The 25661-nt window shown below is 34.9% G+C and overlaps 2 protein-coding genes across 6 annotated transcripts; one reads left to right on the top strand and one right to left on the bottom strand.

Moving 5' to 3' along the window:
* The first annotated feature begins 1626 nt into the window (after window positions 1-1626).
* Window positions 1627-12340, top strand: LOC132053238 (ADP-ribosylation factor GTPase-activating protein AGD5-like). 2 transcript variants are annotated; one of them, XM_059445178.1, is made up of 11 exons: window positions 1627-1771; window positions 6873-6931; window positions 7076-7166; window positions 8230-8284; window positions 8393-8483; window positions 8577-8805; window positions 8911-9091; window positions 9996-10186; window positions 10792-11025; window positions 11108-11166; window positions 11983-12340. In XM_059445178.1, the coding sequence occupies exons 1-11, from the start codon at window positions 1721-1723 to the stop codon at window positions 12134-12136; spliced, it is 1395 nt and encodes a 464-aa protein (XP_059301161.1). In that variant the 5' UTR covers window positions 1627-1720; the 3' UTR covers window positions 12137-12340. The 2 variants fall into 2 exon arrangements, with proteins under 2 accessions (XP_059301161.1, XP_059301160.1); XM_059445177.1 differs by having other exon boundaries at window positions 8884-9091.
* A 2806-nt stretch (window positions 12341-15146) lies between these two features.
* LOC132053237 (B3 domain-containing protein Os07g0563300-like) lies at window positions 15147-24490 on the bottom strand. 4 transcript variants are annotated; one of them, XM_059445174.1, is made up of 8 exons: window positions 24219-24490; window positions 19775-19856; window positions 19543-19641; window positions 18504-18637; window positions 17645-17726; window positions 17307-17481; window positions 16814-16884; window positions 15147-15559 (listed from the first exon to the last, which is right to left on the bottom strand). In XM_059445174.1, the coding sequence occupies exons 1-7, from the start codon at window positions 24338-24340 to the stop codon at window positions 16814-16816; spliced, it is 765 nt and encodes a 254-aa protein (XP_059301157.1). In that variant the 5' UTR covers window positions 24341-24490; the 3' UTR covers window positions 15147-15559. The 4 variants fall into 4 exon arrangements, with proteins under 4 accessions (XP_059301157.1, XP_059301155.1, XP_059301156.1 ...); XM_059445172.1 differs by having other exon boundaries at window positions 15347-15559; window positions 17645-17744; window positions 24219-24486; XM_059445173.1 differs by having other exon boundaries at window positions 15347-15559; window positions 17645-17738; window positions 24219-24486.
* Window positions 24491-25661: the final 1171 nt, after the last annotated feature.

Here is a 25661-nt window from a genome sequence, read left to right as displayed (position 1 = left end):
GTTACTCCTTGCATTTTTATTAACATATGAAATTTGTAAATTTTAAAGGTATTACCTAGGGGTGGCAAATGGTTGAGTTTGGTTGTATTTGATTTGGTTGAAAATGGTTTGAACAAAAATGGGTTGGGTTTCAAACCGCCCATATTTTATGTGGGTAAATATGAGTTGGGTGATAAATGGCTGGGTTGGTTATGGGTTAACCCATATTATACAAGTGTAATATTATTTTAACTGTATGTTTATAATTTTTTTCTTTAGTCAAGTTAAATTAATTTTTTCATATAAATTTCGGGGTGAGGGATGGGGGTGGGGGTCGTGGAGGGGGTGGGGTGGGGTTAAGAATTTTTTTTCTTCATTTTTTATAATTTTTTTTATAAAAGTAAAATATATGAAATTGATTTTTTTTTAGGGAGTGGGGGGGGGGGGGGGGTGGTGGTAGGGGAGGGTGGGGTGGGGGGCCAAGAGAAATTCTTTTCCATTATTTATAAATTTTTTATAGAAGTAATATATATATATATATATATATATATATATATATATGAAAATTGAAATTTGGGTGGGGGAGGGGTAAGAATTTTTTTTCCATTTTTTATAAAACTTTTATAAAAGTAAAATATTTGAAATTGATTTTTTTGGGGGGGGGGGGGGGGTTGGAGAGGGGTGGGGGTAAGAAATTTTTTTCATTTTTTATAAAAGTAAAATATTTGAAATTGAAATTTGGAAGGGGGGGGGATACGGCGGCGGTACGGATCGGAGTGGGAGGTAAGCAAAAAAATTCTCCTTTTTTATGAGCTTTTTATAAAAGAAAAATAAAGTATATGAAATAAAAATAAAAATAAAAAAGTGTGTGGGGTGGGGGCATGGCGGGGGGTGGTGGGGTAAGGATTGGGGTCTGAGGTAAGAGTGAAATTTCTCATTGTCAAAATGAGTTTTATTGGGTCCAGTGTGTTCTTATATAGATACTCATATTTTATCCATATTTGTCTATATTTTTATGGGTTAAAGAGAGATTTGAAGCCCATATTTACCCACCTGAAATATGAGTGACCCAACTCACTAACATGTGGGTAAATGAGCTAATTATCTAAATATGGGCTCAAATTGCCACCTCTAGTATTACCTGGAAAGAGTGACCAGAAAATGTATAATATTTGCATAATCATAGGTGTAGTTATGTAAAATTAACATATATTGTTTAGATTCTTGTCTTAATCAGTTTGGTTTTGGGTTACTCGTGTAAAGAAAAAATTATCATGTGAAGTTTGGATGGGCCTCTATGCTCCTCGAATCCGGATATAGTCGAAACTGATGTGATGCTCTGCATAAAACCAAAAAAAATGTATATTGTTTAGTACTATAAATATTTGGTAAGATTGCATCAGAATTGAAAATTTTTTGATAGTTTTCACTAAGATTTTCATGTTTATTGAGAAAAAAATACAACTTAAAAAATTCAAATTGCATATTAGAAAAAATCAAAATTACATATTTAAACAATACTTAACTTCAAATCAACCTCAAAACGGGCTTATAACCCAAATCAAAATTAATAAATTTCAGTTTATCCATATTAAATAATTTTATCTAAACTAAACATTTTTCGTGGATGACACATACTCCCATTTTAATACAAAGTACAAACGTCAATAAAAAAAAAAAAAAAATCTTGCAATTCACACAAAGAAAGAAAGGAATTAGATCGGCGATTATTTTCCGAGATATGAATGAGAAAGCCAACGTTACAAAGGAACTCAATGCCAAACACAGAAAGGTATAAAAAATGAAAAAAAAAAAAAATCTCATTTTATTTAATTGCGTTTGTTCTTATTTCAGATTTTAATTAACGAATTATTAACTTTCTATTATTGTTTTGTGCATAAATATGATTCAGTTATTGTTTTATTTAATTATTTTTTCAGTTAAATAATTGTTGTTATATTGATAATTACTGAAGTTATGATCAGGTTAGAAAGGTTAAAATTTACTCAAATTTATCATTTTTTTAATATTGTGTTTGTTCTTATTTCGATTTATATTGCAGAATGTTTAATTTTTATTTTAATTTTTTGGTGTATAAATATGATTCATTGTTCTGATCATCTTATTTGAATTTTATGATCCTTTTTTCAATTAAATAATTGTTGTTATATTGATAATTACTGAAATTATGATCAGGTTAGAAAGGTTAAAATTTACTCAAATTTATCATTTTTTTTTTTATATTGCATTTGTTCTTATTTCGATTTAGATTGCAGAATGTTTAATTTTTTATTTTTATTTTTTGGTGCATAAATATGATTCATTGTTCTGATCATCTTATTTGAATTTTATGATCCTTTTTTCAATTAAATAATTGTTGTTATATTGATAATTAATAACTGCACCTTGTGGTTATGATATTTTGAGATATATTTAAAGGCTTAATTTTGGATGCCAGAAAATGGATATTTTTAGGAACAGAAGAAATATTTGAGATTTTGAACAAAAAGGTTAAAATCGACTCGATTTTTTTTTTTTTATTGCGTTTGTTTTTATTTCGATTTTAATTGCAGAATGTTTAATTTTCTGTTATTGTTTGGTGGATGAATATGATTTATTGTTCTTATTATCTTATTTGAAATATTTGAGCTTTATGATCCTTTTTTCAATTAAATAATTGTTGTTATATTGATAATTAATGATCTTAGAAAGGTTAAAATTGATCAAAATTTATCATTTTTTTTTATATTGGTTTGTTATTATTTGAAAGGTTAAAAACAGTGACTCGCAAACCACACAGAGAGGTAGCCGCACTCAAATATTTATGAAAGCCCCATGCTCAACCAACTGAGCCACCCTTGCGGGTTATTATTTCAGATTTTGATTAACGAATTTTTAACTTTCGATTATTGTTTTGTGCATGAATATCATTCGTTGTTCTTATCATCTTATTTGAAATATTTGAATTTTATGATCCTTTTTTCAATTAAATAATTGTTGTTATATTGATAATTACTGAAGTTATGATCAGATTAGAAAGGTTAATTTTTTATTTTTATTTTTTATATTGCGTTTGTTCTTATTTCGAATTTAGATTGCAGAATGTTTAATTTTATGTTATTGTTTTGTGGATGAATAAGATTCATTGTTCTTATCATCTTATTTGAAATATTTGAGTTTTATGATCCTTTTTTCAATGAAAAATTGTTGTTATATTGATAATTACTGAAGTTATGATCAGGTTAGAAAGGTTAAAATTTACTCAAAACTTATCATTTTTTTATATTGCTTATTTGAAAGATTGCAGAATGTTTAATTTTATGTTATTGTTTTGTGGATGAATATGATTCATTGTTCTTATCATCTTATTTGAAATATTTGAGTTTTATGATCGTTTTTTCAATTAAATAATTGTTGTTATATTGATAATTACTGAAGTTATGATCAAGTTAGAAAGGTTAAAATTGACTCAAATTTATCATTTTTTTTTAATATTGCGTTTGTTCTTATTTCGATTTAGATTGCAGAATGTTTAATTTTCTGTTATTGTTTTGTGGATGAATATGATTCATTGTTCTTATCATCTTATTTGAAATATTTGAAATTATGATCCTTTTTTCAATTAAATAGTTTTTTTGAAACTGAAAAAAAAAAAAAAAAAGTTGTTGTATTGATAATTAATAGCTGAACCTCGTGGTTATGATATTTGAGATATATTTAAAGGCTCAATTTTGGATGCCAGAAAATGGATATTTTTAGGAACAGAAGAAATATTAGAGGTTTTGAACAGAAAGGTTAAAATCGACTCGAAATTCTTTTTTTATTGCGTTTGTTCTTATTTCGATTTTAATTACTGAATGTTTAGCTTTCGGTTATTGTTTGGTGGATGAATATGATTCGTTGTTCTTATTTGAATATTTGAGTTTTATGATTCTTTTTTCAATGAAATAATTGTTGTTATATTGATAATTAATAGGTTCACCTTGTGGTTATGATATTTTGAGTACTGAAGAAATGATCTGGTGGTTAATCTATTGTCGTAATGGAAACAGAGTGCTATATATTTAAAGGATCAATTTTCTATTTTTTCAGGAAAAGAAGAAATATCATTAGTTTGGTGGATGAACATCATTAGTTGTACTTATCATCTTATTTGAATATTTGATTTTTATGATCCTTTTTTCAATTAAATAATCGTTGTTATATTGATAATTAATAACTGCACTGATAGTAACCAGAAGTAGAGAACCGAAGAAATAGAACAGAGAAAGCAGTTTTACTTGAAATAGTTTGTGCAAGAATCTTAAACACAATTACACCAATAAAGTTCTCCGTATGGAGAGGACAAGACTCCAGAATAAAGTAGTTTTTGGTCTGAAAATTACATACCCAAATAACTAATCCTAATTACATATTTATAGAGAACATAATAGGATAAGACTTGCACCATAACTACAGATTAGGAATAATAACTGCTAGACCAACTGCTGTAGAAAATCAAGGGAACAGTAGCTAGACAACTGCTGTAGAAGTTTTGTTTGTCCAAAACTCTTCAACTCTTTATCCTTTCGTTGATATTTTCTTCTGAAGTATGTCTTGAGAGATGGGTCGGTATCACGCACCTTCTGATAATGATATGTTGAGTACTGAAGCAATGATTTGGTGGTTAATCTGCTGCCCTAATGAAACAGAGTGCTTTATATTTAAAGGATCAAATTTGGATGTGAGAAAATGGATAAATTTTCAGGAAAATAGAAGAAATATTAGAGGTTTTGAACAGGCATGGTCTAAATTGGCTTCTCTTTAGCCTGATTAATGAACTTTAAAATGAAGTTTGAAGGAAGTTTGATTAACGTTGCTCTATTGATAATTAATAACTGAACCTTGTTGTTATGATAATTTGAGTAATGAGTACTAAGTGATGAACTGCTTAAAGGCAGGTGGTTAATTTATTGTTGTAATGGAGACAGAGTGCTATCTATTTAAAGGATCAATTTTGGATTGTGAGAAAATGGATAACTTTTCAGGAACAACAGAAGAAACATTAGAGGTTTTGAATAGGGAGTGATGAAATTGGCTTCTGTTAAGCCTGATTAATGAAATTTCAGATGAACTTTGAAATGAAGTCTGATTAACGTTGCTCCATTGATAATTAATAATTGAACCTTGTGGTTACGATATTTTGAGTAATGAGTAATGAAGTGATGATCTGCTTCAAACCAGGTGGTTAATATGTTGTTGTAATGGAAACAGAGTGCTATATATTTAAAGGATCAATTTTGGATGCTAGAAAATTGATATTTTTTCAGGAAAAGGAGAATTATTTGAGGTTTTGAATAGGCAGGGGTGACAGTGGCTTCTTTTAGCCTGATTAATTAAATTTCAGATGAAGTCTGATTAACGTTGCGCTATTGATAATTAATAACTGAACCCTGTGGTTATGATATTTTTAGTAATGAGTACTGAAGTGATGATTTGGTTCAAGGAAGGTGGTTAATATGTTGTCCTAATGGAAACAGAGTGCTATATGTTTAAAGAATCGATTTTGGATGCGAGAAAATGGATAATCTTTTTTAGGATAAAAGAAGAAATGTTAAGAGGTTTTGAACAGGCAGGGGTGAAAGTTGCTTCTTTTAGCCTGATTTATGAAATCTCTGATGAAGTTTGAAATGAAATCTGATTAACGTCGCTCTATCGATAATTAATAACCGAACCTTGTGATTATGATATTTGAGTTCTGAAGTTATGATCTGCTTCAAAACAGGTGGTCAATTAATTTATTGTTCTAAGGAAACCGAGTGCTATATATTTAAAGGATCAATTTTGGATGCGAGAAAATGGATAAATTTCCAGGAAAAAGAAGTATTAGAGAGTTTGAACAGGCAGGGGTGAATATTGGCTTCTGTTTAGCCTGATTAATGAAGTTTGTTGTTTAATGATAGGATATCAGTATAAACAACAATTTTTTTTTTGAGATTAAGAACAACCATTTTGGTTTATTTGAGCTTTTAATGGATATGTCTAAATGTTAGCTTTGTCAGTGACATTGTTTTATATCGTCGGGCACTATCAAGTATCAACAGATTGTCCATTACATGCCTTCTCTTTAAACTGATTCCAGAGGACATGTGAATGGTGGTCAGAACCTAGAAGTTAACCATTTCAGCATTAGTGCTTTGTGCTTCCCACTTTTACTGAGTGGAAGCTAGAAAAGTATTAAACTGTAAATATTATTATCCATATAAATCACTCTGATGATAAGTTTGTTACATAGAAATGATCAACAACAATGACTACGCCTCAGTCCCGAGCTAGTTGGGAATTTGGGATTAACTATATAAATCCTCACTATACATTTCACTCCATTTGAACCTGTTTCTTTGAGATATTAATTTAGTTTTTCCAGCGTTAGAAATTCTCTACATAGAATTGACTACAAAAGAAAAAGAAAAAAAGAAGAAGGCTGTTACATAGAATTGCTCCCACGGTAATGGTGGAGGAGGAGATACCGAGAGACAATGTCTAGACAACTGCGAGTAGTTTATGCCAATCACTTACTGGAAGGCATACTATTTCAGTGTTTCTTAAATTTGAATTTCCAAAGTTATACTAGCATCCTTAGTTTGAGGTGTTAAATTATAAAAAGTATCTTTTTGTACTTTCACTTGCCTCGGAAAGGAAAAATGCAACTTTTTTCACAAATCAAAGCAAATAGCATGGCTTAACACACAAGATAGCGAAGGGAAGGGAAGATTATCACCAATGCAGTGGTCTGATTTATATTTTTTACTCAGTAGTGCTTGGCCTACACAATTTGTTTCCTGCCTAGTTTGATTTTCCTTTTACAAATGCTTTTTTGTTTATATGTAATGCTGGACTGTGTTTGTTGGCAGATTCTGGAAGGACTCCTTAAGTTGCCAGAGAACAAGGAGTGTGCAGATTGCAAAGCCAAGTATGTACTACGATATTTTGAATTTGATAGTCTGGCATTCAGAACTTATGCTGCTGATACGATTGTTGACATTAAACAGAAATTGTCTTTAACATATGACTTATTTGAAAATCTTGCTGTATTCTTCTTTTTGATTCAATGCAGAGGTCCTCGATGGGCAAGCGTGAATCTTGGGATCTTCATATGCATGCAATGCTCCGGGATCCATAGAAGTCTAGGGGTGCACATATCAAAGGTAATTTATTGACTATTCTATCCTCATCATATCTGAGATCTTCTAGATATATCTGAACTATGAAATGGTGCATTAATGCATGTTTTAATTTCTAGGTTTTATGACAATTGAAAGGTCATTGTCTACAATCCTGCAGTTTGTAATAGTCCTTTTTATCTGCTCTTTCTCCCATACTACTAAGGCTCATATTCTTGATTGACATAAGAACCATTTGAACTACTAAATATTATGTGAAAAGTATACTTATTGTATCGTTTTTCAGCTGACAACCTCCTACTGAAATACATCGATCCTTAGATCACCAAGATGGAGATGACTCTATGTCTATTAATTCACCTTAGTTTTGACTTTACAGTTGGCATTGAAAATGATGTGCACCATACATATTCTTCTCTTCCCACCTCAATTTTATCTCAAGTGGAGGGATTGAAAGTTCTTAATGTACTGTGTTTGAACATCACTCTACTTTTACTTGCCTCTAGGGCTTCTTGACTAGATGAACTGAATGGTTCAATGAGGGTAGTAAATCAACCCGTGAGCTACTCATTATCCACTGTTTCTTGAACTTGCCTTGTAATATTTGGGTCTCGAGTAGAGAAACAAGCTGGGCTTGGTCTACGATCCTCGAACCCTGGTAATTGTTATTTATTAATTTAGTTCTGGTTAAAACCTTAGGCCTAAATACCACAGAATCATATGCATTCCATCTTCCTCCTCCTCCTCCTTAGCCACAGGTTACTGGAGTAGGGGGTTTCAGCACTGGCTACTACGTCCCGGTCTCTCCTCTTCGCTCAACTGCCCATTTCTCCATCTCTTTGTGGGCATCCGTCTTCTCTTGCCTGTCTGTGAAAGTCCTGTCTCAGCATGCCATCATGTTTGTCTCCCAACACATACACTTCGGCCCAGCAAGAAAGCTTGGGAAGTTCTTGCTTGTGATAGATCAATTATGAGAATATGTATTACATGCCTCGCATCATGTTTTTATGACTATTATTGGATATGTGACCAATTCTTATTGTTTAAAATTTTTGCTCTGTTTTCTGTTGTTTGTGTATTTTTGCAGGTTCGATCAGCTACACTAGATACATGGCTTCCTGAACAAGTTGCATTTATTCAATGTACTGTTTTTTGGCCCAAACTCTTACCGTTTTGATGTTTATGTGATACTGTTGATCTGATGCATAAATGGCCTAATTGTATGAATTCCCTTTCTGATGCTGGTATAGCAATGGGAAATGAGAAGGCAAATAGTTATTGGGAAGCAGAGCTTCCTCCAAATTATGATAGAGTTGGTATTGAGAATTTCATCCGTGCAAAGTATGTCCATACTAATCCCCGGCTTAAGCCATCCTTGATCCTTCAATCTAGTATTTTGCAACTCATCCAAGGCAGTCCCTTTGTTTTGTTTAGGTATGAAGATAAGAGGTGGATCCCTAAGGATGGGAAGGAAAAATCAGCTTTCAGGATTCAAGAAGAGAGGGGCACAGTGCAACAGCAGCAACATTGTGACAGAAGTGGGCATGCTAGGAGCTCCAGTTGTTCATCTGATGAGAGGATAAGCATACAACGCCCTAGCACAAAGCAAGATATATCTGCTGCTAGATACAGTATACCTCTGCCTCCAAGAGGGCCAGAGCAAGTACGTCAAACTTATATTCACCAAGCCAGTGCTTTTAGATTTGCTAAACTTTGAATCTTATAGTTCAACTCATGAAAGGTATCTTTGGGTGCGCTTCCTCACCAGACAAGTCAGAGGACACAACCAATTGCAGGCACTGAATCTGCAAAGCAGGTCGCAGAAGTTGCCGATCCTCCTAAAGTTGATTTTGCTACTGATCTTTTCGACATGCTTTCTATGGATTCTCCAAATGACAATGGCGCAAATGCTGCTTCTGTAGATGATAACTCGTGGGCAGATTTTCAATGTAAGTTAAGTCACAGTTTTGCTAGAACTGTCTTTTCTTTATCTTTACTTTCCTCTTTGCCTTTGGGGGAGAACATGGTCAACCCCAGCTGAGACAAAAAAACAGTTGATTTCCTCCCATCTATCTAGGTCTTGGCGGACAAGTTACGCAAAACTTGACTTTATCTCTACTTTTCTCTTTAGCTTGTGGGAGAGCATGGGTTCAAAACCCAAGAGGTAAAAAATAAAAATAAAAAGTTGGACAGTCTTCTCCCATTTGCTTAAGCCTTAGTAGGCAGAGTTACCCAATAATAATTGTACTGGTGGAAGAACTCTTGTTGCAGTTGGATTAGTAGAGGTGCGTGCAGGTTAGCTCAGCCACCAGCAACAACATAATACCCAGTGTAGTCCCACAAGTGGGGGTTTGGGGAAGGTAGGATATACGCTGACCTCACCCCTATCTTTGTGGGGTAGAGAGGCTATTTCTAATAGACCCTTGGCTCAAAAGAAAAGAAAAGGATTTGAAGCATGATGTCAAGAAAAATACGACAACAAAATATTAAGATAAAAAAGCAAATGGCGCAACAACCACTCAACCAGTAATACACATCGAAGAAAAGAAACTACGCAGTTACTAACACACACTACTAATAAGGAGAACACTCGGCACCTACTAACCTTCTAGCCTAATCTGAGCTCAGCCACCAGCATTATAACCAAAAGAAGATAAAAAGGAGCATGGGCATTCATACGGCCATCTCTTTCTCTTTTTAGTATGATCCATAATTTTCAGTTCCTTCTGCTTCTATTTTTGGAAAGAGGGAAGTGAGAATGATAGTTTGAGAAAAGCAACAGCTTGAAGATACCAGTTGCTATGTCCTTTCTTTAGCTCGTTTTATTCTAATCAAACCTTGTAAACGTCTCAGCTGCTCAAGAAGTGTTAGCAGCAGCAAAAACTGGTTCTGCAAAATCTGATCATCGGAAATGTCAATCCGCTTCTGCAATTGAAGATTTATTCAAGGATTCATCAACAATGTCATCATCAGTTTCAACCTCTTCCTTGTCCGAGAAGCTTCCGAAAGATGTCAAAAATGATATTATGAACCTTTTCGACAAGGTACTGTATGCTATTTAAAACTGGAGCTTTAGGTTGTTCTTGGTCTTTTTTCCTTTAGAAGGTGCAAGTAGCACACATCGAGGATAAGATGAGATAGGTCGCTTAAGATGGTTTGGTCATGTCCTGCATCGAATCTCCAGATGCAACGATCTGTAGGTGCGAAAATATGGTGAATGAAGGTGTTAAAGAGGGATGAGGTAGACCTAAAATTACGTGGAAGGAATTTGTCTTGAGAGACCTACAATCTCTTGGAGTCCACACAGAGCTAGCAAAAAATAAGGCGCATATGGAAGAAAGAAATCTATATAGGCAATACCTATTAATTGGGGGACTCTATTTTAGTCATGTTAGTATATTCACATCAGGTTTTCTAGGAGTCTAGTCCTATTTGAGATTTATATATCGATAGAAAATATATAGGAATTTTTCTATTTTCATTATTATTGTTTCCATCATCATGGTTATTATTTTTGTTGTTATTGAACTTAATTTGGTCAACATGGTTAGTGAGGATTCATATAGCCTACCTCAACTTGCTCGGGATTGATGCTAGTTTTATATAGTCAAAATCATTTCATCTAAAAATGATGTTGAATTTTCTGCAGTCCACTGTAGTATCACCATTTGCTATGCATCAGCAACAGCTTGCCCAGCTAGCTCAACAACAGGCTCTTCTAATGGCTGCCGCTGCTAGTGGCACTTTGAAGATCCCTGGAGATGTTCAACAAGGCCCAAATGGCTCCAACATAGTAAATCAAAGTTGGCCACATGTAGGCTGCCAGTTCCCTGGAATGATGATGCCAGCCAGTGGAAAGACTGAACTAGAGAAATATATGCAGGTAAATGCGTGAATATTAAGTTTTTGTTGAAATGTTGCCTATAGACTCTCCTAAAAACTGTTTTTCTTTGCTCGTAAATTAGGTGGGCACTGTCGGAGCAACGCATTTAGCTGGAAACTCTGTGCCACTTTCAACATCCAGGTATTTTTTTGTTCCATTTTTATTGTGGACTGTAGATTGGTCTAAAAACTGCTAGATTTAGATGCAACATTTTTTTTTTGGAAGGCATAATCTGAGATGAAAACCTGAAGATAGGTTGTCTAAACAAATAAAAGTTTAATTAGCGACGGCCTATTTTTCAATTCAGATTACACCTTCTGTCGCATGCCTAGTATGCTGAAGCACAAAATATAGGACTGTAGCATAATAAATGAGTCAAATGAATAAAATTAATCATCAACTGAATCTGGACATCCTTGAAAAAGAACTGCATCCACTACAAACTTGACAATCGGTATGATGATTAATTATGATTTACTGCAAAGAGAGAGGGAGGAAGAGGAGGGGGGGAAGCGGTTTATACATCATGTGATCAGCTTATAAAACAAGACAGATTATATTGAATTTTGAAACCTAGTAACTTATTATCTTCCTGAAAATGAAAAAGAAACCATTTGTATTCTCATAACTCTAAGTTGGATAACTTTCAAATAGTTCAAAAATCACAGGAATTGATTACTAAATTTGAATGTCTATACTTGCTAAAATGTTTTAGAAACCAGATATATTAACAATTATGCTTGGTTTACAATCCGTTTTTCTATAGCTGTCATTGCCATGCTACCTGATTTTGATTGTTAACTTGTAAAGTTATTGTAAAAACCATCGTTTCCCTTCTAAATTTCCAGTGTGGGAGGAGGAGTGCAATGTATGAATCTTACTACAATGCAATTTACTGAAGAGTAAAGCTGATATAAATAGGGCTCCATTGTTATTTTACCTCTTTGTATATTGCAGCGTTTACCCAACGGGACAGAATTCATCCGGCAATAGTACAGTCCCCTCTGTACCGAGCATAGATGCCACAACCACACTTTCATCAAGTTCTACACAATCGACAAAAGAGGACGACTTTTCATCTTTGATTCAAGGCATGTTCCCGAAACGCTGAATAGTTTTGAGTAAGTATACTAGTTTTTGGATCATAGTATACATATAGAGTTTCAACATGAAAATAGCTTATACGGAGGTCCACGTGTTACTAGGAGATTATAACTATTGTAAAGACATAATATTCAGTTTTCTTCACATGGGTTGATTAATTTTTGTAGGTAGAATAATAAGATGTTGAAATTGAATGCAACTTGGTCCTTTCCCTTCTGACTGAAATAAGGGCAACAGGGTGATCTCGCTCCTTTTTCAAGAATAAAGCAGCTAAAATTTAAAGTTCAACTTCGAAAATGTTAATTTGGTAGAGAGTGTTTTATCCTTAACTTACCCAATGTAAATCTGAATTAGTTAAATCGGTAAATTTCAAGTACCTTTCCAAACTGCTTTATTATGGCTTATTTACTTTTGTTATTTCTTTTTTTGGAATTGTCTGTCCTTGTGTCGAGGGTCTACCAGAAACAACCTCTCTACCTTCCAAGGTGGGGGTAAGGTCTGCGTACACTCTACCCTTCTCAGACCCCACTTTGTGGGATTATACTGGGTATGTTGTCGTTGGTAAATTTCGAATACCGAATGATTAAACGGAAAAAGGGCAGCCCACTGCACTAAGCTTCCGCTATGCGCGGGGTGTGGGGAAGCGCCAGGCCACAAGGATTTATTGTACGCAACCTTACCTTGTATTTCTGCAATAGGCTGTTTCCACGATTCGAACCCGTGACATCCTGGGCAGCAACTTTACGCCAAGGCTCCCTTTCGTTAAAACGGAAAAAAGACTTGTCATAAATCTCGTGTGCAGCTTGCAATTGTGAGATTACAATTTGCAACTTTACGCCAAGGCTCCCTTTCGTTAAAACGGAAAAAAGACTTGTCATAAATCTCGTGTGCAGCTTGCAATTGTGAGATTACAATTTACAAACGCCGTAGCATCACAAGATGTTAACATATAAGTTTCATTTTGAGCAGAAGTAAAAACATGCATGAACCTTTGATATTTGTAAGTAGTCTCTCAATTATTGGCTGCGACATGGTTTATGGACGATATATATAACTTTTACAAATTGATTTTGGTAAATTTGACTTATAATAGGAGTAGTTTTTAATGTGGCAAGAGTCAAATTACCAGTGCATTTATAAATCTATAAATTTTCTTGCCGCTGTAAATCTCCCAAGATTTCAGTAAAATAAGGACAGAGGTTGAGTTAGAGCTCTAGCAACGGCTTCCGCAAAACCCTGCAATTCTGGTCAAAATTTTGTATTTGTATTGAGAAATTCACTGTGCATATATAAATAATTTCTCCAAAATCTCATAAGTTGTTTTTTCTAAAATTTAGAATTCATAAACTCAAACTTCTAAACCCGCCTTTGTGAGGAATAAATTCGCTTCAAATAGATTTATCTTAGATGCATTACGTACTGCGGATTTTTCTTCACAAACATCTCTCGCTAGACACTATTGTTGCTCGTCGGTCCTCTTTCATCCTTTTCAGTTACTCCCTTTGTCTCAATTTATGTGATACATTTCGAATTTTTTTATTTTGAGTCAAACTTCTTTATTTTGACTAAGCTCCGCTATGCGCGGGGTCGAGACATACACATACAGAATTGAAAATAATTTATATATTTAGAAACTACATAAAAAGTACAATAAGTGGCAATAATTAATAATTTAAAATATTTAAAGGGCATACGAATGAATTGCAATTAAAGATTTTCTTATTTGACTCTCAAAAATCAAACTTTATCACATAAATTAGGACAGAGGGAGTAGAACATAAAATCCATGGTTACATTACATATAATTTATGTGAAAGTTACCAGTGCAATATAGGTAAATTAGCAAGCTTTTAGGAACTCCTTAAATGGGGAACAAGAGTAATAATGCAAAATGCTGTTAATTTCTTTGGCTCGTGAAATCCTGTCACGTTAGTGTTTCGATCTACCTTTCTAATAGACTTCGTGCATCATCTAATTTGTGGTAACTTCTTATCAACTTGCTTAAGAAGTTATTAGATATCTATCTATAAACCAAAAAAAAAAAAAAAAAAAAACATTTTTCAGTAGAATTCTTTCCATTTTTGTTTTCAACCCAGTATTCGATAGCCATGTAGGGGTCCCGACTCAAATTCGCACCGCATAAGGACATTAAAGTGGAAACCGCTCCCAACAAAAAAAATCATATCCAAGATTTGAACCCTGTGTTTAAGGGTGAATTATCATATCCACCCCACCACAATCCTTGGCAATCAGCAAAATTCATCACTCCTTGGAAGGAGGGGGGCCTTTTTGACATAACTTTGGATGCATTCTGGCCCTCCTTTGTTGTAACAGGGATCGTTTGGTATGCGGATTCAGTTATTCCGGGATTATAGTCCTGGAATTATTATCTTTGGACTAATTTATCCCACCTAGGAGGTGGGATAAATAATACCAAATTTGATGGGATATTCAAAATTAAGTTTGGGATTAATTTTATAATCTGTTTGGTATAAGGTACTATAAATTTATCCTAATATAACTTCATCCTTTCTACCAAATAGAGTATAAATTAACCTTATGTCGTGTGCCAAATGACCCCTTAGTGCTTAAACTGTAGTCCCTAAAATGGAACAGATGTAAATAATATTAGGACAAAAAGGAGGAACCAAAACAGTTAAGAGACTTTTGCTGGAGATTGTCTCTTGCTCTTCATGTTACTATAACATAGGTTCAATGTAAGTTATGACTCCTCACATGCAGAAACTTGTGAAGCAAATAGAGAAAACTATACATGGCAAAAACAGGCATAGGTTTAGAAAGGCAATTAAGCTTATATTGTTCGGACTCTCCCAAAAGTATGTCAACAGACTCATCATCATTTTTGGAGGATCAGTCACGCACTCGTTGACATTTTTAAAGAGTGGGAACAACATCGCAATCAACGCGTCGCTTTGACTAGACATTGAGCTGCCAAGATGGTTGGTAACAGAATTTACCAATCACACTAACAGCATCCCTGTATATAGCGGACTATGTAGGAGTCAAAAGGCAAATCCTGGATTTGAAGTCATGAGTTCCTATATCAACCTCAATTTACAACAAGTCAATAACAACAACAACTACGGTCTACACCTCAATTCCCAAACAAATTGGGATCAACTATATCAATCCTCGCAGCGACCTCAATTTAATATAAAATAATCCTTCATCAAAAAAAGTTAATATACATTAATCCTTCATCAAAAAAAGTTAATATACATTAATCCTTCATCGAAAAAAGTTAATATACAATAATAACTAGGTTTACAGTCAAATATTTATAGATATTTTGTGAATTTTTTAATACGTATTCAGGGTCTAATGTAAAAGCTACTGCGTGAACCTCATAAATTGCATGTAGATCCGCCTCTGCTGTAACCAGTCATATTCAAGGACATCAAGCTGAGATCTGCAGAACATCATAATCATTAGCTTAGTAGATTATCAGATGAGATCATCGGGGTTTACAACTTCACATATAACTTCAAATAAATATGTGTCCCTCAGTATTCAAATAGAAAATCACAGTACAGGTAGTTCTACTCACAGTACAAACATTTTTGTGATCACTAATGGAAACTTAATAATTTTAAAAAAAACTTACCTAAACACTTTGAAACTTCTACTTTAACAACTATCAAGGTTTCATTGTATTCAGAGTCACAAAGTTCAATCATAAAATTGAAATACCAGTACTGGTCATTATCAACTGAGTATACGTTTTATGGTTGTTTCCACTAATTGACTGTCCAAAGCAGAACATTCGCATATAAACCATCTACTATTTTTTATACTCAGGAATTCCAATTTTATTTTGGTGACTTCCTCTGCCTAATGGGTCTTTCCACCTCCACCAACCTACACACCCTTCTTGTTGTTGGTAGCTTGTAGTTTTGGAGGCAGCCCGGTGCACAAGAATTAAGCGTTCACGCAGGGTTCGGGAAAAGGCTGCGCTCCAAGAGGGTATGATGTGGGCCTCCTACATTGACACAAGCATCAGTGGCTGATTCCATGGTTCAAATCCGTGACCTATATGTAACATAGAGACAATTTTACCATTGCTCTAGGGCTCGCTTAAAAGTAGCTTGTAGTTTTCATACTGTAAAAGTATTTGGTCGGTGAATGTTATTCCGTGTATGACGAGTATAGAGAAGTAACTGGCTTCAGTTTCCAAACCAACCTCAAGATGGTAATAGCTTGTTTTCAGAGACCAGAAGGGAATAAAATGCATGCAACTCAAATCAGATCTAAGAACTAGCATTAGGCACTTGCAATGGTATCTTTCATACCATTGCAGCACATTGTCAGCCATTTTATCTAAATAGGTACAGCTCACCCAGGGGCGGATGTACAAGGCAAGTACAGGTTCAGCCGAACCCGTAGCTTTAGCTCAAACCATGTATATCCGTTAAGAAATCTACTAAATATGTACAAATTTAAAATTTCGAACCCAGTAACTCAAAAGTTGAGTGGGTTCAGTTGTATCCCGAACCCATAAAGTCCACCCCTGGATCCGCCTCTGAGCTGCTCACCGTCGGACGATGCGTATGATTCCATCATAATACCACATGCGTAAGCAGCTCGGATCAGCTAAAAGTTCTCTTAAAGGATGAAAAGCTTTACTTGGGAACTAAAACAAATCAGAAGAGCATGTCTTGCATACCTATGAGGTGGTAGAAGAATTCCTTAATCCCATGACCAATTTCTGTCCCGGTTCAATTCGATAAAAAGTAACTGCAAACCAAATAACTGCAAGTCAGGGTCCGATAAATTAATGTTCCGTGCATCAGTAGAAGGAGCATTACGCTTCAGATGGCTTTTTTGTAACTTAAACATTACTCTGATGCACCAGAAAATGTCACTCAGCTCCTTTAGTTTGAATACTACTTATACTACCCTCATCAACTAATGTACTAATGGTCATCATAGATCAAAAGGAGTCAAGAAAACTTTTGAATCTTGTGGTCTTAAACCAAAGATATGTATAATGTACTAAAATGCCCTTTAATCTTGTGGCCTTAAATATGCCATGTGGGATATTGGAATTAAAGAGTTGCCAAATTAGGAAAGAGAGATTCTTTATGAAACAGACTAAAAAGGAAAGTAAGACAAACAAATTGAAACAGAGGGGTATATGACTGGAGTCTTTCAATTACCAAAATCGCCTGCTTGCCACCTCTTCAAGAGCATGTAATCTCTAAGTCCTTCCAGCACATACATTTTACTCCTAGAATTAGGCCAAAAGCGGAAGTGAAAATTCCATTCCTTGCCTTCAGTATCGAGCATATTAATGGGGATCCTGTGTGGCCCAGAAAGGCAAGGAAAGAAAGCCTGCAAACAGGAAATGATTTCGGGGTCAGAATTGGCGAGAAATTTTACTGAAATGAAAGACGTCGCAAGAATCAAAAATATAAAAAGCAGTGGATATTTACATTTACCCCATAACCCAAATTTTCTTGGAAGAGGCACAATTTTTCGGAAAACACAAACTCACCTCAGCACACTTTTTGGGAATCACAAGACGTGATAGTGTGAGATCAGCATCACTGGCAGACAACAATTTTTGAAACAAAGGGGTGACAACACACCTACAGCTAAGGTATGTCAAGGAGCACAAGAATATCAATCATTAAATTCGAAGTGCAACATGGAGAGAGATGTTACCAACCAAATTTAGACCTCATTTGTCTCCACTTAATGAAGGTGCGCATCTTAATCATTTAGATCTCAGTCATTAAGTGTGACTATGTTTGAGGTCTGAATTTAATCATTCATATCTCAATCATTAAGTATATTTACTGTTTATTAAATTTTACAACTACTTAATGGGTTTAAAAAGATCTGAATTGAGTAAGATCTATATCAAAGTCTTAATATCATTAATATGTTATACATTCAAGAATCTTAACAAAGGTGATTACTCCATCGCCACCATTATCAATTACTACCACCAACAATCACCCTCCTTAGCCATAACCATTGCTGCAGTTAATCACAGCAGTCAGTCGCCATCACCACTAGCCACAATTTTACAATCATCAGCACCAATCACCATTACCACAACAGCCACCAATCACTTTCGACAATCACCACTATCAGTCACCCACCATTATTTATCACTATCATCCACCATAATTAGCCGCTACAACCATCAACCACCACTTATGAATTTATCACTACCACTTATGAATTTATCACTATCTTATAAATCTTGTTCATCTCCGCGAACTGAATATAAGAGCAGACTTTATTTGTCTACATACCACTTATTTTATTTGCTAAACAAATGGCTTGAGAGTTCTCCCTATGTAGTCTTCGCAGACTAAGACAACTGAGTATACAGCAAAGGATATTTTATGGAGATCTTCTTCAACTCTGACTCTGTTACACGAGGCCTATACTGAGGTTCTACCACAGTCTGTGCGGCATCCACCCGAGATTCTCCAGTTGATACTGGAGTTTCGTCGGACAAGCAACGATCCCGTGCCTGCATTAAACAAAATCAGAACTTCATAGCATTAATCTCTTCATCCTAAAAGGAATGGCACCAAAATAAAGAACATTTTGAAGCATCCCCGGATACTTCTAACCTAAAAGATTTGAGCTTCACAAAGCTGATAATTTAGGGAGGTAGGTAGAAGATAAGGATCATGGTTGCGACAAACTAGCTTAAAGTAGTGTAGAAGTTACATAACTGTTTAAGAGTCAATATTTTAAAGATTCAAGAGAAAAATGGAAATGATATATGAGCAGCTCCATTTAGCTAGACTTCACCCATAACAGCTGTAATTGGATCTTACCTACTTCAACCAGCCAAAAGTTTAGTTATGACTGATAACCCAGAGCTGCCTTTGCTCTAGACGCTTTAACAAGATTCAGCAAAGAAATGATGAAATGCATTCTACTTGTCGGCAATAAACTAGACACCTATTGCATATAGTACAAAAGGATGGAGGAAGACAAAGCTTATTTCTCAAGAATCATTTTAAGTGAAGGTGGTGGTAATAAACAGCCAAAGACGTGGCCGTGTAATTTGAACTCAGATTTTCTTGGAGGAACAAAATACGCGCTGAATTGTGTATCAACCATTTCAGATTAGAAAAGAGAGCACATAAGCAGCCATCATGGTTAATGCTCTTGAACTTCAGTTGGAAATAGGCCTTCATAAGTGGATTCTGGTGGGAGCAGGAAATCATGGTTGCACTTTCTGTTATAGATGGTGGATTGTGATAATGATGGATTCTGATATGCAGGTCAGTAGGTCGTCGGATGAAGGCATATTAAACTGTGCTAGTTGGCATTGTAAGTTGGCAAGAAAGTGAGAGAGAGATGGCCAACGGAGAGAGTAAAAGAGAGTTAACTACGAATTAAAAATGCCTTAAATTTTCTTACAAGAATAATATTCTTCTTTGAGCACTCCATGCACATAATTCCACCAAAATCCAATAGCAGATATGTGTTGAAAGACGCAATACATCCACAATGGACCAACTGCAATGAAAAAATATCACAGCTAGGAAATGTTTCTCACAGAGCTTACGAGTATATACATGAACAAAGACCTTTATTCATAGGCATAGCTATCTTTGTATACACAATTATGGGTGATACCTTTTCCACTAACCTTCCCACAAGACTCACAGTCTCTCCAGCCATCATCATTTGAATGGAAAGTCTCACAGAACCTCCCGTACTCATATACAGATCTAGAGGAAAATAAGGATAAATCAGGCCAATGAAAGTCTGGTGTATCAGAAGATAAATTACATTCATTAATATCCTTGCAAGCCTCAACATGTTGCAGCCTGTTAAGCCAAGTGAGCGGGAGGGCTGGAATCTCTTCATCCAACTCAGCACTATTATGACACGCACAGTTTTCCTGATTCGTAGATCGTAACTCTATTCATGTCATTTGTTTCTCCTTTAACCACAGAGAGCGGTTAACATTACATTCACCAAAAAGCAAATTGTTACTATTGACTTTTTTCTCAAGTGATTGGAAATTAACAGATAGATATGAGATTATATTCTGACTTCATCCTTGGAAAAATAAAATCACAGAGAAGTTCTTACTTGGAGGAACTTCGATATCGCAAGTCAAATCACCTCGTAGTAATATTCACTTTGACCTACCACGTGAAGTGATTAAGGTTTGTGTTTGGTATGAAGGAAAATGCTTTCCATGGAAAATATTTTCCTGTAAAATGCTGTTTTGGAAAATAAGTGCTTATTTATTTTATTGTGTTTGGTACGTAAGCAGAAAATATTATCCTAAAAGCATTTGTATATAATCTAGATAAATACTGTGGGAGGTGGCGATGGCGGTGGGAGTAGGGGTGTGGGGTGGGGGGGATGGGGGTTACGGGAGTAGGAGTGGGGGTGGGGGTGGAGATGAGGTGTGTTGGAGGGTGGGGAGGAGACAATCAATATGGAATGCCATTGGTGGAACTTGTTTTCCCTACTTCAAGTAGGAAAGTCATTTTCCTCATTTTTAAGGAACTTGTTTTCCTAGAGAAATGTTTTTCAAAATTTTGACCAACCAAACATGGAACAATCCATACCAAACACACCCTAAGACTGCTATCATTCCAAACAACTTGTCAATACAAATCATGGCACCTTGAGTAGCTTATAGTCAGATGATCAACCTTTAAACTGTAGGCTCTAAGTTCCCATAAGACATAGAACAATGGTGTTTATGGGGATTGATAGCATATAGCTCCCTTCTACAGGACAGGATGAACACACTTAGTCTTCTTAATTTAAGATGTGCATCAACCAATGATGAAATCAACACTTCAAAAATTACAAAACTTCAGCCTGCCGCCTTGTCAAGAAGTCTTTTAATGGAAAATGCCAGATTAAATCTTATGAGATGTCCAAAAATTTTGGGCCATGGATTTTGAACATCAATGGAAGATGAGATTCTATTCGCAATAAGATGCCCAGAGAATGTGCAACTTTTGGTCCACTTGATATCTTTTGGGCGAGCCAGTTGCAACTAACAAAAATAAATCCATGTTCATCAAGACCAATATACTATCTGTGCAAACGGCTTATTCGTGCACAACGCTCCCAGGCTTGTGCTTGGGTAGGGGAAAAGTTGGTGTATACCAAAATATGTCAAATATATAAGAAAATTAATTGGACAGATAGAATGATAGATAGTTCATGAAAAAGGCGCACCACCAAAAAGCAACGAGAAAATACAGTCGTGATGAGATTGCTTGAGAAGTAAGAAAACTTGAAACAGAGAAACCTAAATAAGAAAATACCAACGGAGTATCCACATATCCAAAATATTAAGGAATACCCAAATGAAAAACTTCTCTTTTACACGTATTAATCACAAATCTCCTGCCAGAACGCTCAATACAAAAATTCACAAACTTTAATAAACTAGTCACTTAAAAGGACCAGGTGTTTGATGTGAGTGTTATCTTTTAAGAGATTTCTTGAGAAGCAAGAAAAATTGAAACAAAGAAACAATTACGGAAATTCAATAAAACATCCCCATTTCCAAGAACACAAATACCCAGAAAAGCTTAATGACAAAATACACAAACTGCAATAAACCATTCACTAAAAAAGATTCCCATTTCTGGCACCATAGTCACAAGTTATCATCTCTAAGAAAGCATTTCTGAACAGCTATGTTTTGCATCTCAGTGTTTTATGTGAGTGCTATTCTTTATAAGAGTGCTTGAGAAAGAAGAGAACTCGAACGAAGAAATTATTTAAGAAAATGCCAATGAAATTTCATATACAACAATTAAGCAACACCCAGATAGAAAGAACTTCTTTCCATTGGTGGAGCTAGGATACTGGTTCATCGAAAAATTACACTGTCTATACAAGATCAATTTTTTTTTGTTTACGTATATATAGCAGGTGTTGAATCCCCTCGACTTCTTATTCTGTTTATTTACTTACATTTTGAATCCCCTTAGTAAAAATCCTGACTCCGCTTCTTTCCACCCATTGATGCAAAATCTCTAACCAGGCATGTTCAATAACAAAATTCACAAAGTTTAATAAAACAAATAACTTAAAAGGCTTCCCTGTTCTGGCACCATGGCACAAATTATCATAAAAAGAAAGCATTTTTTTCGCATCTCCGTTGTACTATGTGAGTGTTTTATGGTAAAGTGCTAGGCACTATAGACGCAATGGCGGCGCGAGAATTTTCACTAAGTGATTCAAAATAAAGAAGTAAACATCAGTGTTATCAAAAGCGAAAAGCGCAAAAAAGCTCTAAGGTCAGCCTGGGGCTTTAAGCGCAAAGCGCAAATAAAGCGTGGGCTTTAATGAAAAAAGGCGCAATGGTGCAAAAGTACAAATATATATATATATGTTTAGTCAAAGCCTACTAATAATAAGCATGAATAACAAATATATGGACAAATATTTGTGGGATTCACTGAGTATGTTGTTGTTGTTATAACAAATATATGGACAAAGAAATTGTAAGAAATTACGATAAAGTGAAATATCAATTATCGAGTGTCACGTTTTCAAGAGAGGCTCATTGGCAAGGAAAAGTATGTCTTAGAGTCTTGATGATGACACTGAAGCGCACATAAAGCGAGGCGAAGCGCTCAACACGCTTTGAGCCTCGCTTCAAGGTTTAAGCGCGCTTGACAACACTGGTAAACATTCAAAGAAGACAAGGGGATTCAACATGTACTATATATACAACAACAACAACAACATACCCAGTATAATCCCACCAGGTGGGGTCTCCCTGGGGAGGATAGAGTGTAAGCAGACCTTACCCCTACCTTGTAAGTTTCTGATAGACCCTCAGCTCAAACACAGATGAAAAGGTAGCAGTAATAAAAGCAGTAACAGCAGCAAGATAATAAGATAAATGAAAATGAAAGAAACAAGCAGGTAGCCTTGGAGTGTAATATGCAGTGTAATTTTACGTATACTATATATACATTGAAAATAAATATGTATATTATATGTATAATTTCAACCTTGTATATATAGTGTAATTTTTCAACGAAGGGGTTTACATTACCCTAGCTCAGCCCACAAAACAGAGGTGGGATCAGGATTTAAACTTTTGGGTTCTAAATTCTACAATAGCCACATCAAGCCTTACTAAATGTGCTCTGACTAAATGTGTACATTTCTTGATACAAATATAGGATTTGAACTAAAGCTATTGGGTAGTAAATTCTAGGATAGTCACATCAGGCGTTAGTAACTGTGTTCTAAACACTCCCTCTATTTCAATTTGTTTGTCTTACTTTCCTTTTTAGTCCATTTCGAAAAGCATGTCTCTTTCCTTTTTTGGCAACTCGTTAATTTCAACTTTCCACATGGCATGTTGAAAACCACAAGATTCAAGGTCATTTTGGTACATTATACATATCTTTAAATCTTTTTTACTTCTTTAAACTTTGTGTCAAGTCAAAACCAGACAAACAAATTGAAACGGAGGGAGTATAAGTTTTTATACATAGTGAGTAAATTTCTTAAAAGAAATACAAGATTTGAACTAAAAGTATCGGGTAAAATTCGGCAGCCCCATCGGGCATTAGTAACTGTGTTCTGAATTTAATTTTTTGCTACATATTTAATAAATTTCTTAATACAGATACAAGATTCAACTTGTAGGGAGCCTTAGCGTAACTGATAAAGTTGATGCCATTTCACCAGGAGGCCACAGGTTCAAACCGTGAAAACAGCCTCTTGCATAGATGCAGGGTAAGATAAGTGGCGGAGTCAGAATTTTCACTAAGTGATTCAAAATATAGAAAGATAAACAAATGAAGAAGCCAAGAGGGTTCAACATCGACTATATGTACTAAAAAATAATTTTAACCATGTATATACAGTGTTTTTTCCCGCCGAAGAGGGTTCGAATGAACCCCCTCAGCACTATGTGGCTCCACCCCTGGGTAAGACTGCCTCTAGAACCTTATGGTCCGGCGCTTTCCCGAACTCCACGCATAGCGAGAGCTTAGTTCAGCGATACAGGATTTGAACTAAAGCTATTGGGTTCGGCCGAACTCGTAAACAGTAGTAAAAGGTGTAAAAAAAAAAAAGAAACTTACGCGCAACGATGACAGAGCTGAGAGAATTTGCCACTACGAAGACGCCAACCATTTCTAAAGGTAACTGAGTTACTTGAATCTTCACATTGAAAGCAAAAATTTGTTGCTGAAGAAGAAGCCATTGAAGAGATGGAAGAAAAAAAACCCTAAAACAGAGCACGACAAAATTTTCAGCTTTTTTTTTTGCTTCCTGAAAAAGGCCAGTAGAGAGAGAGAGAGTTCGTTATGACTGGTTATTATTAACGTTAACAGAGATAATTTATGTTATTAATTACTTGATTAATATGTTTTCCTATCCAAATATAATGAAATTAGCAGTTAAGCAAGATCAATGGAGAAAAATGAAGAGGAATTAGTAATATTACCGAATTGAGTCCAAATTGGTAAGCCGAAGTGTGCACATAATTGAGTTTGGGACCATTATTTAATATTTTAAGTCATACTCGTAGTAGGGTAAATAGGTACATGCATCGCGTGTTTACGCTAAGCTAATGTAATTTACTCTAGCTAAGTAATTTGGTCAAGTGAATATATACATTAATTAATTGTAGTTAAATAATGTTATTGTACATTCATGCACTTGGCATGCATCTGTTAATTTGGTGTAAACATCCGGTGCGGGTAAGTTTTGTACCTTGTAGTAGTGTATAAAAACTTTTTATAACGGAAAAGGATCAGATATGCCCCTCGATTATATGATATTACGAGGTTTTGCCCGTCGTTTAATGGTGGGCACAGAAGTGCCCTTGCCGTTATGAAAGTCAGTCATTCGTGCTCTTGATTTAACGGAGACCCAAAAATATATTGGAGGGCAAATTTATTCAATCTCACATAGTATAGGGACATATTTGATTCATTGAAGTTCCTGAACTACATATTGTATCAACAGTTCTCAGTTTTTTTTTTTTTTTTGTAGCGCACTTTATGCTAGCCACTATTTGTCTGATACTGTATTTTGAAACTCCACATTTTAACTCTCTTATTCTTTCACTTGCTTATGAAATGTCGAAAGATTCGAGTTCTTCAAATAGCTACGAGGGAGATGTTTTTTCAGGTATCATAAGTCTGATGTAAGTTATCTCTTTTTCTCGTGATTTTTTTTTTTTTTTTGCTGCAGATCTGTAATGATTTTTTTTTTTTTATATGTTTATGATTTGTTGCAACAAATATTTTTCCTTGTGATTTTTGTTGCATGCATTATCGTGTAGGCATTAGGAATAGAAAATCGAGAAATTTCAAAAAAAAACTTTCAGGTTATCAGCAAATTGAAAATTAAAAAGGATATTCTCATTAGTGAAATAATCTTTTGAAAAGGAAAAATGGTGCTTTTATTAGTGAAAACAATCTTTTGAAGAAAAAAGTAAACTCTCTTCAGCTTGAAACGTTAATGAAAGTAATGATTGATTTCGAGGCAAATTCTTCTACTATTGATAATGAGGATTT

The sequence above is a fragment of the Lycium ferocissimum genome, chromosome 4, assembly GCF_029784015.1.
Source record: "Lycium ferocissimum isolate CSIRO_LF1 chromosome 4, AGI_CSIRO_Lferr_CH_V1, whole genome shotgun sequence".
Classification (NCBI taxonomy): domain Eukaryota; kingdom Viridiplantae; phylum Streptophyta; class Magnoliopsida; order Solanales; family Solanaceae; genus Lycium; species Lycium ferocissimum.
Note: the sequence above shows the minus strand (reverse complement) of the source record. Positions and strands in the feature narration are given on the sequence as shown.

What these genes read in the sequence shown, in the direction of transcription:
- LOC132053238 (XM_059445177.1), top strand. Translation starts at nt 1,721, where the DNA reads ATGAATGAGAAAGCCAACGTTACAAAGGAACTCAATGCCAAACACAGA. An exon ending in TGTGCAGATTGCAAAGCCAA is followed by an intron (nt 6,932 to 7,075) that starts GTATGTACTACG and finishes GATTCAATGCAG; the next exon opens with AGGTCCTCGATGGGCAAGCG. An exon ending in CTCGTGGGCAGATTTTCAAT is followed by an intron (nt 9,092 to 9,995) that starts GTAAGTTAAGTC and finishes TAAACGTCTCAG; the next exon opens with CTGCTCAAGAAGTGTTAGCA.
- LOC132053237 (XM_059445172.1), bottom strand. Translation starts at nt 24,340, where the DNA reads ATGGCTTCTTCTTCAGCAACAAATTTTTGCTTTCAATGTGAAGATTCA. An exon ending in ACTGTGAGTCTTGTGGGAAG is followed by an intron (nt 19,642 to 19,774) that starts GTTAGTGGAAAA and finishes TTTTCATTGCAG; the next exon opens with TTGGTCCATTGTGGATGTAT. An exon ending in GTGGCAAGCAGGCGATTTTG is followed by an intron (nt 16,885 to 17,306) that starts GTAATTGAAAGA and finishes TTTGGTTTGCAG; the next exon opens with TTACTTTTTATCGAATTGAA.